The sequence below is a fragment of the Cydia pomonella genome, chromosome 7 (assembly GCF_033807575.1).
Source record: "Cydia pomonella isolate Wapato2018A chromosome 7, ilCydPomo1, whole genome shotgun sequence".
Classification (NCBI taxonomy): Eukaryota; Metazoa; Arthropoda; class Insecta; order Lepidoptera; family Tortricidae; genus Cydia; species Cydia pomonella.
The window spans coordinates 8,823,054-8,843,319 of record NC_084709.1 but is presented as its reverse complement, the minus strand read 5'-3'; the positions used below and the strand labels follow the sequence as shown (position 1 = coordinate 8,843,319).

The following is a 20,266-nucleotide window of genomic DNA, read 5'->3' as shown; positions in this document are numbered from 1 at the left end:
GTTGATTACAATATAATAGAAAATGCGTACAGAGATACACTTAAAATGGATCACTTTGTATCGAAATTTATACAAAGTGACCGGGTTAGTGATAATAGATTAGTACCTAATGGATTAACAAAAGTTTTTTTGACAGATTTTCATGTTTACCTTTTTTCTAAGGTATTCGAATCATTTAGTTGTCAAAATATACGTAAGCCAAATGAAAACATCACAAACCTAACATTTACCATTATAAATCCTTAGAAAATAGTTAAGTTACTGATTTTTATTACACCCATGTTTGCTTGCTCGAGTTCGTTATTGTGAGGGTCGCAGTTCAAACCTAACCTTATCTGTTTTTCTTTCTGGCAATTCTTCGTTTTTGTGAACATGATTGTTCTAACAAACCTAACCTAACCCATTTTTATGACAATTGTCTTAAAGTGACCACTTTTATTGCCCTTTATTGTATATCAACGTTGATGACGTGTATACAATTAAATCAGGCATTATTTAAAGATGCATATGTATATCCGACTAGATACAGCACTGAAAATTTATTGTTACAGCCAGCCAATTTTAAAATTTTCATTAAAGATTCAGGACTGTCCAAAATTTTCCAGGTTAATTAATTAGTTCGCATCACGTACAATTCGTTCAGTAACTTTCCTACAAGGCTGCCAGCTTCACAAATAGAACGCCTACAACGTGCTTACGAATTTATAACAGCTCCTGACATTATATTAAAAGTTATATTTATTTATCGCGTTAGGCAACGTCACGTCCATGATATCACGCTTCGCCTCGCTTATTGCTAGTGGACATATATTAATGTTTCATGACGGTTTGTGGACAGCGTGTATTGGAGTCCTTAAATATAATAAGCGTACATATATATTATTTTCAGAATGAATCACCAGACTCACCAGAGTGATCGGGATTATGGTTCATTCAAAGCTCAAAAGCGAATGTTTCTGTATTTGGAATTGCAAGAACGATAAGTCTCGAGGTCTGTTAACTGAATTGGGACCGAGAGCCCGAGTCTTAACTATGAGTAATATTGTAAGGGCATACAATTAAACGTGTTTAAGATTTAGCTACGAGTGGTACAGGTTTTTGTTTATGAATATGAAATAAAAGATTGATAATAAAGTATTGTACTCTACTAGAAATTATAAAACTACTTGCGTCTATCGTGCTTTCGAGCTAACGAGTCTAAACCATGGTGGGTTTAGTTTGCCATCCCTAAAAGTCATGCCAAGGTACCTACTACTATAAATTAATTCTGTTCGAGACAAGTCTCAACATAGCTGTAAACTTTATGTTTAACATTAGTGCAATATTTGTTGCTTGCAACATTTTGAGGATAGTTGTGTCTATGATGCGCTGTCAAGGGCCTATTTCGTTCTGTGCTATAACTGAATGTACTAGCGTAATAATTAGCTTTCAATAAAAGTTATTTTTCCTAATCGCATTTTGATTCAAACATGCGATTGTTGGTCCTTCGAGCCGGATTTGAACCAGTGACCTATGGTTTTACTACGTATTTCGTTTGCTGGCTGGGCGAAGGTGACTTGCTATATCTTATCGCCGCCCGCCGCAACCTCGCCCAACCCATTGTTTGGGCGAATTTATGATCGTGATTTCGGTTGATATTATCCTGAAATCGTTTAACTCCGTGCTGCAACAATCATCAGGAAAGTTCCTGTTCGTCGGCACAAAGGAATTTTTGTGCAAGTACCGGCGGATTTATTTGAGCGGTACAACGAGAATACTTTGACAAGCTTGTCAACTCAGGTGGGACTAGATTGTAAGGTTGGTAGTACGGATCATCGGTCTGTGCGTGTGTGCGTGCCTTTAAAGAGTTGGCGGTAAAAGTGACGTTTTTGGCTGTCAAAAGTGACGTCTGTTCAATAGGAATTTTCTTCACGGGCTTTGCAACTTGTAATAAAGTATTTCAACTGCAATCATTAACAAATTTGTGTTATCAAAGTGCGGGTTTGTGCTGAAACAGTATTGAGCGTTTTGTTTCGTGAAATACAACAATGGCGGAGCTCAAGAAGTTAAAAATAATGCGCGGCCAAGTCAAGGCAACTATGACTCGCATCGAGCAGTTTGTCAACGACCCCAATACCTTAAATTCCGCCTCTCTTGATTCCTTGGAGGCTCGTAAGGAGAAGCTAGCCTCTTCCCTCAAAGATTACGAGGGAATCCAACTGGACATATTGAGCCTTGATGACAAGGACACAGAGGATGCAGGTGACTTTGAGGACCGCTACTTTAACACAATAGCGAAGATTAATGAGGCGCTCAGGTCTCTAAGAGGGTCAGATACAATTCTGTGGCCCTAGTGAAAAAGGGTACAAGTCTCTGGCAGCGCAGGTGTAAAGGGGTGTAAGTTCCACGTAACACTTATGCCCTTATACACCTAAACTGCCAGAGACTAAGTGTTACGTAGAACTTACACCCCTTTACACCTGCGCTGCCAGAGACTTGTACCCTTTTTCACTAGGGCCACAGAATTCAAGCTGCTGGTGTCTCTTCATCAAAGTTGCCCCATGTTGATATACCAGTGTATAATGGTAAGGACTTTACCCTATTCAAACCCTTTTATGAAATGTTCATAGCAGTGATTGATAAAAACAAAACATTATCAGATGTACAGAAGTTGTTTTACTTAAGAAAGTTTTTGTCTGATGAAGCACTATCTGTCATAGTAAATTTGCCTTTAGTCAACGCCTCATATCCAGAGGCATTAGAGTTGTTAAAAAAGCGTTATGACAATACGTCTAGGCTTATCATAAGCCATATACATGTTATCTTAGATATCCCATGCATAGCTAAGGGAACTGCGGCCTCTATAAGGTCATTTGTATCACAAGTGCAGCAGCAGCTGCATGCACTTAAGAATTTAAAAGAACCTGTTGAAAAGTGGGATATGTTGCTCATTTCAATATTATCTAGAAAGCTAGATCAATATACTAGCCGGGCTTTTCATTTAGAGAGAGACCCTCAAACTCTTCCAACAATGTTGGAGTTCATTGCATTTTTAGAAAGGCGTGCTATGGCGCTAGAGGATAGTCTGCCTCAAAACAATTGCCTAAATGAGAATGTAGGTACTTCTAAATTTAAATCTTACCCCAAGGTTGCTAATATTGTAGCATCATTACCTGGTTGTAAATTTTGTACAAAACCTGGCCATGCAATATATAATTGCATAAAATTTCAGGAAGCCTCCGTTGGGGACCGCTTGGCCTTTGTGCAGGAGAAGAAGCTGTGTGCAGTTTGTATAAACTCTCACTTGGATAAACCTTGTAAGTACAAGTTCAAATGTAAATTATGTAAGGGTCATCATAATACCCTTTTGCATACAGAGGATTCTGTAGAGGCCAATCAATCAGTGGCAGCATCTATTGTTTTGACATGTGTCAATAAAACATCTTATAAAAAGGTATTACCCACAATTAAGGTTAAAATTGTTGATAAATTTGGCCGTGATGTTTACTGCCGCGCATTGCTTGACACCGGCTCAAGTGAATCCTTTGCCACAACTTCTCTTGTAGAAAGACTAGGTTTTGCCACTGTGGCAGAATGTGAAAATATAATTGGTGTTGCAAAACAAACCACCATCATGGATAGGTCAGTAATTATTCCTGTGGAGTCTTGTCAATATCAAGATGTTAAGTTTAATGTTGACTGTCATGTTGTCAAAGATGTAACGGCACATTTGCCACCACAGTATGTTGATTGTTCCAAGTTAAAATTTCCTAGCCATGTCAAACTTTCTGATGAAAACTTTAATGAACCATCTGAAATTTCGATGCTACTAGCAAGTGATATTTATTTTGAGTCATTATTAAATGATTGTATCAAATTGCCTGAAGGGCTTGTCTTGCAAAGCACCTTATTTGGTTATGTTGTTGGTGGCAAGATAAGCCAATCTGGTAATGTCTCAAACACTGCTCTGGTGACAAATTTTGCCATTAGTGACACTACAAAGTTAGAAAATGTTATGAGTCAATTTTGGCTTGCTGAAAAAGTGCCAGAACCCCAACAAAAGGTTTCGGATGAATTTGAAAAGGCGGAAAAAATATTTCAGAAGTCTGTCACTCTGAATGATAACAAATTTCAGGTGGACATTCCACTAAAGCACCCCTTAGGTGAACTAAATTTGGGTAACTCTTTTTCGGCTGCCTTACAAAGATTTTACTCTATAGAGAGAAAATTTATGAAAAATGTAGACTTGCTAGAGCGGTATAAAAAATTCATTGATGAATATGTTGAAATGGGTCATGCTAGGGAGGTCGACATTAACTCTTATGATATTTTGAATGGACCAGTAAGCTTTTTAGCGCATCATCCAGTTTTCAATGAGGCCAGTAAAAGTACAAAGCTTCGCGTGGTGATGGACGGAAGCATGAAATCCAAAAACAAGCTGTCTGTCAATGATGTCATGCTGAATGGACCTGTGGTGCAGGGTGAGCTCTTTGACATATTAATTTTGTTTCGGACATATTTATTCACCTTGATATGTGATGTTCAAAAAATGTTTAGGTGCATTTTGGTCAGCCCTGAACATAGATGTCTTCAAAATATCCTTTGGCGGGACAGTCCTGGCCAGCCCATCCGCTGCCTTCAGCTTCAGACAGTTACATATGGCCTAAAGAGCTCTACATTTCTAGCTACTAGGTGTTTGGTGGAGCTTGTAAAATTATTTGGATGCGATTACCCGCTTGCGTCCCAAGCCATTTTAAGTAATACATATGTTGATGATGTCATAACTGGTTCAGATAATATCAACGAACTTCACCAACTTAAAAATGAGTTGATTGACTTATTTAAATTAGGTAATTTTAATTTACATAAATGGTGCTCTAGTTACCCAGCTGTTCTAGACGATTTGCCAGAAAATTTGAAATATTTTGAACAAATAAATCTTGATTCAAGTAATGTCATAAAAACATTAGGTCTGAAATACGACATTACCTCAGATACTTTGACATTTGAGTGTCCCCCCTATGATGAGGACAGCAATCATACAAAAAGAACAGTTCTGTCATTTATTGGAAAATGTTATGATCCTCTAGGTCTCATAGCTCCTATTATAGTTTCAGCAAAAATATTTATGCAGGTTTTGTGGTCTATGCCCTTGGGCTGGGACACAGCTTTACCAGATGCTGAACATGAGACATGGAAAAAATTTCTTGCCAATTTAAAGATGATGGGTAAAGTTTCCTTACCGAGGTTAGTTTATAGTCACGAATGTCAGTTGGTAGAGTTAGTGGGTTATGCAGATGCATCTTTCAAAGCCTTTGGCTGCTGCATTTATGTAAGAGTTTTTAAAGCTGATGGAGGTGTAGACTCAAAATTACTTTGTGCCAAATCAAAGGTGGCCCCGCTGGCCAAAAGCCTTACTATTCCACAGCTGGAACTTAACAGCGCTCTACTATTGGCACAGCTGGCGTCTAGAGTTAGCGAAAAACTAAAAGCTAGATTTGCGCATAATACATATTTTTACAGTGACTCACAAATAGTTTTGTGCTGGCTCAAGTCTACCAAAACAAAAGTCAATACTTATGTTAATAATAGGGTGAAGAAAATTCTAGAGCTCACAAACCAGGACCAGTGGTCCTATGTAAGATCATGCGAAAATCCCGCGGATTTAATTTCACGCGGAGTGGAGCCCCAAATTTTGCAAGGAAAACAATTGTGGTGGGACGGCCCTAAATATTTGTCACACAGGGATTATGTGCACCCTGCATTTGATACTCTCAGTCAGGCCTTACATGATAAGCATTTTGATATTAATATTAACGAGGATTTATCTTGCAATTTTAGTCAGCGGGACGATTCATTCGCACATCTCTTTGAAAAATATTCTAGTCTACATACGCTTCAAAATGTTATAGCTTATATCTATCGCTTTTATAAAAATGCTTCAAAATCAGGTGATAGATCAGACTCTACATTGCTAACCCCTAAAGAGCTACAAGAAGCGTTGCTTGTCATAATAAAAAATGTGCAAAGGAAATATTTTTCTAAGGAAATAGACACACTGTTGGCGGGTAAGTCACTTAAATCAGGGATAGCGGACTTACATCCTTTCGTGGACCAGTGTGGTGTCCTTCGTGTGGGCGGCAGGCTGCAAAATGCCGACATTTCGCAAGCCAGAAAGCATCCACCTATTCTCCCGAAAGGGTCATTTTTCACTTCGTTATTGATTAAAACGGAGCACTTGCGTCTTTTGCATTTAGGTGCCAGAGCTGTTCTGAGTTCCTTAGCTCAAAAATATTGGATAATTAATGGTATTAGGGAAGTAAAGAAGGTAGTGAACAAGTGTGTCACATGCTTGCGTCTGAAGGCTGAAGCTGCAAAGCAGTTGATGGGCTCTTTGCCTGTAGAGAGGATTACAGCTAGTAGGGCTTTCCAGTATGTTGGGATTGATTTCTGTGGTCCATTTAGCACGAAAATTGCTAGAATACGAAAACCTCTTGTTACTAAAAGCTACATTGCCCTTTTTGTATGTTTCGCTACAAAGGCGATACATGTAGAGTTAGTGTCGAACCTTACAACTGAAACCTTTCTAGCATGTCTCAATCGTTTCATATCTAGACGTGGCATGCCCACTGTAATTTATTGTGATAACGCTAAAACTTTTAAAGGTGCTGCAAACCAGCTCAAAGGATTGTATGATTTACAATGTTCGAATGAACATAGAGAATCTGTGTATCGATATTGTAATAAAAAATATATCTCATTTAAGTTTATACCAAGCCATGCGCCTCAATTTGGAGGCCTTTGGGAAGCCGGAGTCAAGAGTGTGAAATTCCATTTAAAACGAGTGGTTGGAAATCATTGTTTAACATTTGAGGAACTTTATTCGGCAGTCGTTCAATTTGAAGGGATTTTGAACTCGAGACCCTTGCTATCCTTGGATCCTAATGAGGGTAAATACTTGTCACCAGGTCATTTTCTTATTGGTGCGGCTATAACAAGTTACCCTGATGTTGATTTAACTGAGATTCCAGTTAATCGCTTAAGAAAGTTTTGGGACATTGTAACAAGATTAAAGCAGGATTTCTGGAAGACGTGGTCTAAAGACTACCTCTGTCAGTTGCAAAGTCGCCCCAAGTGGAAACATGACCTACCAAATTTAAAAATAGGTGATTTAGTTCTTGTGAGAAATGTAAACACTGCTCCATTGTGTTGGCCAATGGGCCGCATAGTTAAGATATTTCCTGGAAAAGATGGTAGAGTTAGAGTGGCCGAGGTGAAAATGGGGGACAAATTGTATGTCAGACCTATTACGAAGCTGTGTCCTTTACCTCTTGATTAGTAATATTTAGATAGTGTCTATCCTATCTCGTTAAAGTCTTGTTTATGATCTGTCAATTTAAATTAAATTCAACTCGCCCGGCCCAATTATGTTCGAGACAAGTCTCAACATAGCTGTAAACTTTATGTTTAACATTAGTGCAATATTTGTTGCTTGCAACATTTTGAGGATAGTTGTGTCTATGATGCGCTGTCAAGGGCCTATTTCGTTCTGTGCTATAACTGAATGTACTAGCGTAATAATTAGCTTTCAATAAAAGTTATTTTTCCTAATCGCATTTTGATTCAAACAAATTCTAAAGTCCCTTAAACTACAAAATCACACATGTCTCTCTAGTTCTACGCTACCATAGTTCGTGTTTACTCAACATAACCTGAACAATTTGCCGCAAACACAAACTCGTTTCATTTTTGTGTTTTTATCTAAACTCTATTTCAACGCGCAATAAACCTTTATTGCCCACCAACCGTCGAGAGTCTCGCAGCTGTATCAAAATAATGAATTATAAATTAATTTTACGATGTAAATAATGTTCCCGGCCGCGTCCGAATGGCGAACATTAATAATTGACTGCGAGTCATTTTCTAAAGCACTGCGCAAATCTCCAGAAATCTAATTAATAAGATGATGTTTAATGTTCCGTAGTTATGCCACATTTTAGGTACCAGAATATTTTTAATTATTGCGTTAGTGACAACTTTATGCGCGCTAAAAATCTTTAAAAATTCTTAATTTTTAGCTTTATTAATTCTTAACAATTTTGAGTGATACTGATGTTTACGTTTCAACAATAAGATGCTATCTTGCTCCCAGAATACAAAAAGGCAATTCAAGATTATAATCATAGCTTTAATTATAATATAAGTACCGTAAAATAGGGTAGCTTTAAAATGCAGGGGTCATATTTTATTATGTTCCTGGGTCTAACCCACTGGCTTGCTTAAGATAAGAAGTGTAACGTGTGCTATGATTTGTAATCAGTCTTGCCTAGTAAATGTGAGCTGAACATCGTATTTCATTGAAAGTCGTCATCCACTATTGAAGGTTCTGATGTGCTGTCGCTAGTAAGATACGCCCACGATTCCCGACATATATATATATATACACAGTGTTTTCTTTAAGTCCCTTAAATTCAAGGGTTTTCCTGAGCTTAAATTAAGAAACTTTATCACAGAAACCGGTAAGTATTCTAATTAATTCCAGTTTGGAGATAATCAATGATTTTTTTTTACTGATAAGGCCCCTAAGAGCGTGTACACTTTGCCTGAAGGCCTGTTTATATATTGATTAGTGTTAGAGAACTCGGACGATCGGTATTCGAAATGATTTAAATACAGGGAGTTTATTTAGTCACCTGAAATAATTTGCGGGCTGAATATATAGGTCATACTGAGTAACTTTGATAATGGGACCAACCCCGAAATTGCGAAATACTAAATAAACAACTTGTATAATGTCCGTGTTACAACAATTATAATAATTATAATTATAATAATATTAATTACTTATTACGAAAAAAAAAACAGTTCAGAGTCAGTAGCCCCTTGTACCTAACTAGTTACAAGAACCGTAACCGTTACACTTTAAATAATACATAATTGTAATTTTGTGGCAGTTTTAAGACTATCAAATTAGGTAACCCCTAATTTTCCAAAAGCCAAGACAAAAAAATTCAGAACGCTGTTTTTAGGGTTCCGTAGCCAAATGGCAAAAAACGGAAACCTTATAGATTCGTCATGTCCGTCTGTCTGTCCGATTATGTCACAGCCACTTTTTTCCGAAACTATAAGAGCTATACCGTTCAAACTTAGTAAGTGGATGTATTCTATGAACCGCATTAAGATGTTCACACAAAAATAGAAAAAAAAAAATTTTGGAGGTTCCCCATACTTAGAACTGAAACTCAAAAAATCTTTTTTCATCAAACCCATACGTGTGGGGTATCTATGGATAGGTCTTCAAAAATGATATTGAGGTTTCTAATATCATTATTTTCTAAAATGAATAGTTTGCGCGAGAGACACTTCCAAAGTGGTAAAATGTGTGTCCCCCCCCCCCCCCCCGTAACTTCTAAAATAACAGAATGAAAAATCTAAAAAAAATATATGATATACATTACCATGCAGACTTCCACCGAAAATTGGTTTGAACGAGATCTAGTAAGTAGTTTTTTTAATAAGTCATAAAATAAAAATATTTCTTTTTCATCAAACCCATACGTGTGGGGTATCTACGGATAGGTCTTCAAAAATGATATTGAGGTTTCTACTATTATTTTTTTCTGAATAGTTTGCGCGAGAGACACTTTCAAAGTGGTAAAATGTGTGTCCAAAGTGGTAAAATGTTGAACAAGGTCTAGTAAGTAGATTTTTTTTAATACGTCATAAATGGTACGGAACCCTTCATGCGCGAGTCCGACTCGCACTTGGCCGCTTTTTATGTTTGTCTATTTATCAATATCATCTTTATGGCCTTACCTAAGGCAGTATAATGAACTGTACTAACCAGTGACTAATCCCTACCTTCTCGGTCCACGCGTTAATTTGGCGCAATTCTTTTTAATAACTTTTTTTTCATCTCTAAAAGCAAGCATTTGCAAAGTTTTATGACTGGTGTGTTACACACATTTTTAAAATCGTATTGGTTTATTTGCGGGACCGTTTAATTTAGTTTCTGGCTTTTTTAGTACCCTAACCTAGGTTGGTCTAAAAAATTTTTTTATCTTGTTTAGAAATGGAATCAATTGGCATCAAATTGTTTTTATTAAAAACGTCATTTTTGTCGCCGACTACATTTTTTCAATCGTACTAAATGGAATAGTTAGGGAATATGTAATAAGACTAATTTTCGCGTACAGCGCGGGATCATTAAGCTGCCGTTAGTGCCCTATTTAAAAATCCAAACTGTATATATGTAATTTTCTTTTCCTTAACTATGTAAGCAAAAGGAAATTACAGCTTATATATGTAACTTCCCCTCTAATCTGCCAGATTTACACATTCTTAAACATCCCACATGTTTCGATCAGCTTTCATTAGCATTGTGATATTTTCCCCAAGTTATTTGCTATATAGCCACGCAAATTTAAACACCAGCAGTCTAATAAATAAGGTGAAGTAGGTAGCATATATGTTCTCACTTCTGCACATAAATTTGATTTAATTTTCTGAACGGTCCAGAATATTTAGGACAACATAGTTGCTAACCTAAAGCACGTGAATCGTGGGTTTCATGGGATATACAGACATGTTTTGTTTTATGGAAGTAATTGAATTATTCACATACGACAACGTGTGTCATATCTTCGTTAATACTATCGTTAACCGGTTATGACAACACATACCTTAAAGGATGACTTACGTTAGAACAGCCCGGGTCCGGGCCGAATCATCCTACACTTCGTTTTCTATAGAAATCATCATGTGACCACCGGTCACCTGTCATAGAAAATGAAGTGTCGGACCGGTATGCCTCGGTCCGGACACGGGCCGTTCTAGCGTGAGTCGTCGTAATTCAAGCTATTTACTGTGTTATTGTATCCCATTTCGTGGTGCTTGGTGTTTTTAAGATAAATAAATAAAAATATATTTTTTTTTTATACTACGTCGGTGGCAAACAAGCATACGGCCTGCCTGATGGTAAGCAGTCTCTGTAGCCTATGTACACCTGCAACTCCAGAGGAGTTACATGCGCGTTGCCGACCCTAACCCCACCCCCCTCGTTGAGCATACATATTATAGGACAATTTTACACAGCTCGACCTAGTCCTGACTGGAGTTAAACGAAATCGGTAAACAGACAACATTTATCAGCAATCGAATGTGTAATACGTGGTATTTTTGATAGCCGAATCAAAACAAGGCTTTAATGAGCAAACGCGTTCGGCGCAACCCTCGTACGCTCGAGCGCGCGTTGTTTTAAACAACATTTGCAACACGTGTAGATCGCTGGATAACCCATGTACGGGTTCACCGGCCTGGTTATAAAACGTTACGGCGAAAGGAGATGACCACGTGAAATCGGCTTTTCCTACAGACGTATTAGTCCTCATTTTCCTATATATCAAACACAACTATGTCCATCGTTCGATTTTTATTCGAATTTTTAATTATGATAAGAGCTAGAAGCATTTAAAAATGTGTATGGAATTATTTTGTCATAGTTATCCTTATAATAATAATAAAGTCAAATGATGAGGCATAGCTAAGGTACATCAAATTGTATAAAAATATATATAAGGCTAAGAGTGGAAAATACTGACTACATTTTTGTATGGAGAAGCGGTCATCCCTTTCCTCTTAAAACCGTTGTTTATTCTAAAAATACGATAAAATGAAAAACTCTGGGTAGATGCTCCGTAGCGTAGCATAGTTATCTCTTTCTAGGACTCTTCCATATTAGTACGACAGAGACAGTTGCGTTTCGTTCGCTACGGAGTGTTAAAGATTGGCATCTTGTCTTACGCACCCAGGCACAGTGTGAATTGATTTGAAGCTGTCACTACGTCGACACGGGTGCGTCTCCAGCCTTTTTTTGTCGGCGCTTACTTGAATCAAGATTTATTTATAATTATCGCCATATCTTATATTCTGAACAAAACGCTTTGGTATTTTTATTACAATGAATAGCATTTAGCTACAGCTTTTATGAACAATTGCCATTAGCGGTGAATATTTTTAATGATTCACAGTTGTACACTAATATATACATACCTACTTGACTACATTAAATTAACACTATCAAACGACTCAATTGTTTTATAAATTACAATGATACTTAAATGCTCTGTTTTGAACTTGGTTATAAATTCGAAAAGAGCAACAAAGTTGCGCTTTGTTCAGAAGTCGTTAAATGAAAGCACTCACGCTACAATGGTGACTTAAACACATTTTGTATCTGACACGCTCTCCAGATGAATAAAGTAGTATTTAAACTTGAGGAACAGCAAAACAGAGACGAAGCGAATGAGAAGTGATTTGTGGTTATTTTCTTTTCTTTTATAATAGGATTGATCAGCTTTGTGTTCTTCCATTTGTGAGAAATAATGTCTAAATAGTGTTGTTCTTAATAGACCATAAAGCTGGATATTTACACTTATATCCAGAATTAGGTAGAATAAAATGACAGCACTTAAAAAATATTTAAGAGCAGCACTTAAATAATATATTTGAAAAAATATAGAAAATAATGAAATTGAAATTAATTATATATAACACATCGTTACAAATAACTATCTTCTTCTTTGTCGTCACACCCTTGTCAGAGTGGTCGTGGTCGTCATATCAGAGTCGATGGCAAGCTTCACAATCCGTCGCCATTCTTTCCGTACTGTAGCCCTTCTTGTACATCCTTGGAGTGGTCCATTGAGTGCATTTTTGACTAGGTCTGACCAACACATTGGTGACCTGCGCGCCTTGTACCTTCGACTATTCCCTGCACTACAAGTCCGTTCCCCAGATGTACAAATATAAGTATATATCATATCGTAGTTGCATATTTGTATATCATAATATTAAATTAAATGTGTACAGGAATGGAGAATTTAATTATAAAATTATAATTTCAGTGCATTTACTAAAGCATGAGCATGACTTAAAAGTAATATAATTGTAGTCGTAAAATAACTCTTGCAAGAGTCACTTTCTTAAGTTTACCTTGGACACTGCGATAGTATCTGCATCTATAATATAATCTAGCCATCTCTTATTGTCGGCAATCGGTTGTAAACAGCGGATCCTAAGTAACTAGTGGCTCTGTGAGCTGTATTTTTTAAATAAAAATGTAATACCAAAAAAAAACTGCTAATTGAAGTTGTATTTATAATAAACGATACAGTCTTTATGATGACAGATGACATTCTAATTTTGAATTCTGAAAAAACAACAATGTTGCGGTTTGTTGAAAGCTTGTGCGGCACTCCGTGCGTTCATACAGCAATAACAGTTGTAACAAAGACGTAAACAAAACATGTAACTCGCGTGGACGCGATCAATCGTAATCGCTCCAACCAATTACATTGGCAGCCGTAAAACGCTCTTTGTTTCTTTCCATCAATTAACCCGGAATGAAAAACAACGGGAGGGGTAAACAATTTGATTTAATTTAGCGTTTGTTGGTTTATGGCACGGAAATGTTAATCGGTATCTTAACAGGTAATCGACCGGAGCGGAAAATAGACAGTGTAGGTTTATTTACAAATGAGGTCAATCAAATAATTAAAAAAAAACAATAAAAAATAATTAGTCGTAGATATTCTTACAGATTAACTGAATCAGATCAAACTTTATAAAATCGGTAATCATTATTTTATCTTTGTTTAAGTATAATTTTCACCTCAGCAGCTCAAACAAGGATACTTAGCTCAAACAAAAGCAGTGATCAAAATGCGATTTTGCTCACTGCATGAAAATGACTTTCAAGGCTTTTTATTCAAATATCATTTTAACGAGTGGGGTTAATACATGAAAAACTTGGATTCTATTCACTCTGTCCCTTTCACGTCGTGAGCAAATAAAATCGGTCAAGTGCGAGTTCGTTTTACTCGCGCAACGAAATAAGTGAGCAAAATGCAATTTTGCTCACTATTTAAGCAGCGAAATATCCTTGTTGCTGCTGAGACTTGGACTTAAAAAAAGATGATTACAGTTTTTATAAACATTGACCTGACTCGGTTAACCTCTAATAATATCTACGCCTAATTATTATTTGTTGTTTTTTATTATTTGATTCACCTTATTTTTAAATAAACCTTTACTAAGTTTTTTACATTATAGGATAATCTGTATTTTTGCTATAGCTAAAAAACACTGGGTGTAAGTTTCGCCACCATAATTAGGAATGTCTATTATTAAGGGAGAGTATAAGTACCTTGATGCCGATGCCCGCTTAGATACTAATTGCTGGATACATTTCATTTCGCTTGTTGAATACGCTTACTTAATAATTCTCGCTTGAATTCACTTGAGGCGCCACACTCGAAGTCTTAGCTCAGGATCGTGAAATGACTAGGTTAATAGTTTGTCGGCACGTGTAACTAAACCGTAATCAGAGTACTCGTAGTATGATTAAGCACATATAACGTTTTTGAATTAAATACATGGAATGACACTGTCAGTGGTCAAGTGTGTAGATAAAAGAAAATATGTACTTATTTCAGTACGAAGAAGTATTAAAGCTTGGAAGAAAACTTCAAATTCATTTTATAGTTAGGTATATAAAATTAGCGGGATTGCCCCTCACCTTTTAATTTTTACTCTTTCGTTCTAAAACTGCCAATAGTCAACGGCTTTACTCATACAGCCAATGAAACTGTTTTAGACAAATTAAATATTAAATAAAAATAGAATGAGTAAAATAAGCAAATTTTAGCTTATTTACATGAATAACGCCAAATAACTTTAACAACCCATTTAATGTCGTATTAACGTTTAACTGTGGATGTACGTCTTTTTACTATGAACGGGTTATTTACTTTTTGCGATAACTCAAAAATAGCTAAACTGATCATGTCCGCTATAGTTTTTATTTAATTTCTTTCTCTACTTCCACGATTTTTTTCATATTTTTTGGACCTATGGTTCAAAAGTTAGAGGGGGAGGGACCATTTTTTTCTTTCGGAGATATTTCCGAGGATATTTTTTTCTTATCAAAAATTTTTTGTTAAAGACCCCTATTACCTCAGTAGCTAATTTGGAAATTTTTAGATTTTATTGTACGACTTTGTCGGCTTTATTGATTTGTATGTCCATGCCTAATTTCATCTTTCTAGCACTAACGACCACGGAGCAATGCCTCGGATAGACAGGCAGACATACAGACGGACATGGCGAAACTATAAGGGTTCCTAGTTGACTGCGGGACCCTAAAAAAAGTGCAAAAACTAATTCGATAAAAAATCTAAGTATATAATTATCAAAGCTGCTCCATGAAATGCAAATACGGGGTAAAAATATCATATTGATTGTATTCTGAGAGACAGCCTTTTTCACTACCTATGCGATTAAACCCAAAATATTGCAAAAAAGAAAGTCACTTCTTCCATAGGAATCATCTAACATATGTCTCACTGAAGTGTTTGAATCAGCTTTTTTGCGATTTTGCGAATGACCTAATAGTAAAAATGGTTTAAGTTGATCTACTTAGTGTCCTTCCAATTCACATCACAAAATTGCCTACAATGTTTCTACGCTTCAAACATTATTCATCATAAACGGAATTGCTGTTAACTTCGGGATTTTCAGATAGTTCAATGATAACCTTAAGCATTTTCATCATAAATCATTATACTCACTAAGCTTTGTAAACACCCCTCAGCGCGTTACCCATTTATGCGTAAGCTGTAAGCTCTTTTGATTGCCTACGTAGACGCTAATTGCTGGATCTATTTCCTTTCGCTCGCGTTCGTTGATAGCGCTTCGTTACCAATTCTCGTTCGCGGCGCGTTGGCTCATAGGTCGTGCCATATAGACACGCTTTCAAGCCAAGTTCAGGAAAAAGTAACTTGCGACGCAGCATCAATACACGAATCATTTAGAGCCACGTTTGACCTTTTTGTAACTCCAAATTTGTAATTAATATTTATGTAAACCTACAGAACGTGTCACTCGTACTTATAGATCTCTTCTGTCAGTAAAGTCGAAAACGCATAATCCTTAATCAATATTAATGTGCACGAAGCTACATAGCTTTGCGCCCATAGTCACATTAATTTCATATTTTCGTGATATTTTATTTTGAAAAACCATCTTTTTTTCTTTCTTGTTTAAAACTCAATAAAGCTGTATTTACTATACAACTTATTCCCTGAATGAAACGTGTAGATGGTTTTCTAACAAGATCAAGTTAAGACTTTGTGTTTAATTCAAGGTACCAAATACGGAATAAATAACAAATGATAATATTGTATTCTACATACCTAAAATAGAGCTAAACACAGATCAGCCAAATACCGCATTATAAAGTATTTGCGACGATAACCATATCCCCATACATGCATGCAGGTGCAATTTGACTTGTAAACACTACGCCGCAAAGAGCACTATCGAGTTGCATCATACGCCAGTTCATATTGTAGCGAGCCAAAAAATTCATACTATAATTAAATAGTTATAGTGGAAGCTAGTGGAACTTCAATAGAATTTTGCGCATATTGAGCAGAGACCGAGCGCAGTATTATAGTTTAGTTTAGTATTCGTGTAAATTTTGACTTGTTTGTTTGTTTTGTTTTGAGTATTCTTCCTTATACTCGTATTATAACATGTAACCATATTGTTCTGATTAGACATCTGCTATTTATAGGTACAGTAAGTACTGATCTAATGACACTCATTTGGTTATTATGCACAACATAAAACAAAGTCGTTAGATTAAGTGCACACAGTAACTCCATAAAATGTCGTCGCCGGTCACAAAATGAAGTTATCCTTCATTACCCTTGATGGAGGTGGTTGTATAATAAAATTGTACTGGAGTGAGGTGTACTTTATAGAGGACCGAGGTTATTAAGCCTGTGTGCTCTGATGGAATCTTTGTAAAGGCCTACCCACTTGTTCATTAACACAATGCTTCTAGGCCGTAATCCTATTTCAAACACTTGTAAAGGTCAGAAAATTGGGATAAAAATAGTTTAACTTCTTTATCTTCCGTTATTTACTTATGTAGGTGTTGCGGGGGTAGCCATGGGCGACGGTAATCGCTTACCATCGGATGATCTGTCTGCTCGTTTATCTCCTATACCATATCATAAAAATAGTACATTGTGCAACGAGAGGGGTAAGTAAAATTTTGGATACGACGGTGGTAATTCCCGACAGCTGCAGGCTGGAGGGAATTAAAGACCCGAGTTTGGAATATTCTTACCCCCGGAGTTGCACACAATGTTTTTCATCACACTTGCGAAGAAAAAACTAAATTTTAAGCGAAATAATTCTTAAATACGGTGACATATTATATTAAACATTTATCCGCCATTATGTAATTTCTTGACAGATTAGGCATCGGAGGCACATGCCTATTCGGCATTCAGCCATGATTGAAAATTATGTAAAAATATTTAAAAGGGCTGTTAAATTAATAAAATAAAATAATTTTAAACATAAACAATAACATTAAATTATAAATTGTCAGTATTTTAAATGTAAAACTCATTTATGCTACTTGGTTTGTATGAATAAACAACATAATTAAAAAAAACTATAACTCCCTAGTGAGTTCTCAATCTTCTTTCTTTTTCAATCCATAACTCCCGCGGGAACTAAATAGGCCTTTGTCCTTCAGTACACCTGCATGAAATACGATCTTTTTCGAGCAAGTGTGATGAAAATATACAAACGAACAAGAAAAATTTTAATATATAAATAAATTAAAATAATTAAAAATGACATGCTATGTGCGATGAAGTGCTAATGTAGGTATGTAAGTGTAATGTAATAAATGAGCGGTTATAAATAAATCTCTCTCTTCTCTCTTCTTCCTCGCGTTGTCCTGGCATTTTGCCACGGCTCATGAATTAAGAATAATAGATATTAGAGTTCTCTATCCTACACTTGCTTATTATTTAATCATAATTTACACACACACACACACACACATATACATATATATATATATAAATAAATAATTAGTCGGTTTGGGTGGCGACATCGTGACAGGCATAAATAAATATGTCACCAGATTACATTATTTATTACATATAAATATAGATAGTCTAATAGCGTTGTCAGGATAAAATTACAAATATATTGTGTGGCAAAGATTCAAGCAACATCGTAGCTCTTCATAGCAGGCTGTTAAAATATCGTAAAACTACTCTACTACAAAACATTTAAAATTTTCGTGTTTTGAACACATGTTAAAACATCATTTTATCAGTTTCTCTTTGTGTGGTGGGTGGTTTGAAATTGTGATATCAACTTTTTCATACTCTTCGTTTGGTAGTTACACATATCTGTGTTTTTGTGATTTTTCTGCGACATCAGTATCAGCGACCACGACCAGTGTAACCTGCGTAGAAACATCGGAAATAAAAGTAACAAAATGAATTCGTAACAGACCCGATAAAAATATGTGTCTAAAAGCTCTCAACTATGGTCCAATTTTTACTGGAATATCTTGTTCTGGCATTACTATTATTTTAATGTCGTTTATCTATGGTAGAGTATTTTATAAATGGAAAATAAATCAGATACAACCATAACTATTAAATTAACAAAATTTAAAAATAACTCTACGCATTATTCTCACATCATTTTGGAAAAGAAAAAAAAAGAAAAATACTCTTCAAACTGCTGGATCGATTTTTCTCAAACATAGCTAAGAAGGCACAGACACACGCTTTTACGTAAAAAAAACCGCACCGAAGTCAATCCGTTGGAGAACTACGATACCACAGACAGACAAACAGGCAGACGGACATTATGGTCAAACATATAACACCCCTCTTTTTGCGTCGGGGGTTAAAAGAGAACATTGGGAGGAGGTTAAAAGAGAACATGGGAACATATTGATATTACGTTTTTAATTTCTCAGGAACAAATATCCATGCTCATCACACAAATAAATGCCCTTACCAGGATTTGAACCCGGGACCATGAGCTTCGTAGGCAGGGTCACTACCCAATGGGCCAAACCGGTCGTCATATACTCGTAGTAAAATATTACATAAACAAAACACATTTTTACCACCAAAAATAGTGAATGATCAGTTGATCACCAACCAAAATTAAAACTCCATTTTAATATGCAATGATTACCATTTTTCTTTACATTTTGCTATCATATTAAGCAAACTAATCATTGTTAACCCAATAATAATAAATGATCACCAAAATTAAAACTCCATTTTAATGTGAAATGATAACCAAATCTAGTCAATAACCACCAAATTTTGAACCACATTATAATTTTATTAAAAATGGCATGCAAACATTTAAAATCTCGTTATCCTATTAAATTAATGAATACACTTCGTCACCCTTTTCTAGTAGCATTTCGTTTCTGTAAGGGTCGTAGTTCTAACCTAACCCACTTTTCTGATAGTAGTTCGGTTTTGTGAAGATCAATTTACTTTATTTGGTAATATATATACATTTTATGGTAATCATAGTGGTTCATTTAGGTGAAAATATCGCATAAGCTTGAAGCTTTGGTGATTATTCATCATATTTAGTGTTTGAAATTTGAATACAATTTGAAGTGCAGTCGTTATTAAAACAGCCAGTACCTGTGTAAGTAATTTTAGACCTTACTTTTTCGGTGTTTAGTATAATTATTTTTTTGGTAAGAGAGATTTTTTATTTAGAGTACCAAAGTATTTTTTGGTGATAATTATGTTTATACCCAAATGGCTTTAAGGGTACATTGAATCCTCGACACAACAATGTATTATTAACTTATTTCCTTAAATATGCCAATTAATTAAATACTGTTGTAGTGTAAAACATAAGCCTCGCTATAACAGAGAGCAAGATGGTAAGGTATGCAATCAATTTCACATCGGGGCATTCAAGGGTTCTCAGCATACGCAGGCATGTGCTTATGTGCTCGGCTCGGCTCCGTTCAAGTAATTACGTTGGGATTGCATCACATCACGTAACACGGGATTTAGTCGACGTACAGTTGGGGGACTGTCATTGCTGTCATAATGTGCAGCAAGCTAAAATTCGTTGAACCTGCTGAGGAAAGTTCGACCATCATATGGATATGATGATATATGCTGTGGAATTAATGCATTTGTCTTCATGACAAGGTGATCATTATAGTTTCGGTTTTTATCAATCGCGCGGTATTAATATGTGGATCACGCCATTCATCAAAATACGCCTACTCATTTTTTGATCGTACCGTTGTGGCCCGAGTAACAATAGGTCAATGGGTGACGTATTTAATTTTCTACGTGTTTTACGATTATTTTTTGCAAAAACAGTCTAAACATAGGTACCTCTCCAGAAA

The 20,266-nt window shown here is 36.0% G+C and overlaps 2 protein-coding genes across 6 annotated transcripts in view; both read left to right on the top strand.

Annotated features, from left to right (window-relative positions):
• The window catches only part of LOC133519756 (cAMP-specific 3',5'-cyclic phosphodiesterase), a 588,515-nt gene that overhangs the window by 112,393 nt on the left and 455,856 nt on the right, over positions 1–20,266 (top strand). The gene's annotated exons all lie outside the window — the stretch shown is intronic.
• On the top strand, positions 2,509–7,554 carry LOC133519752 (uncharacterized). The gene is made up of 2 exons (XM_061853833.1): positions 2,509–2,564; positions 3,212–7,554. The coding sequence occupies exons 1-2, from the start codon at positions 2,541–2,543 to the stop codon at positions 7,316–7,318; spliced, it is 4,131 nt and encodes a 1,376-aa protein (XP_061709817.1). The 5' UTR covers positions 2,509–2,540; the 3' UTR covers positions 7,319–7,554.

Coding starts and splice junctions, on each gene's coding strand:
- LOC133519752 (XM_061853833.1), top strand. CDS start 2,541: ATGTTGATATACCAGTGTATAATG. Junction 2,565..3,211: donor TGATATACCAGTGTATAATG/GTAAGGACTTTA, acceptor ATAAAATTTCAG/GAAGCCTCCGTTGGGGACCG.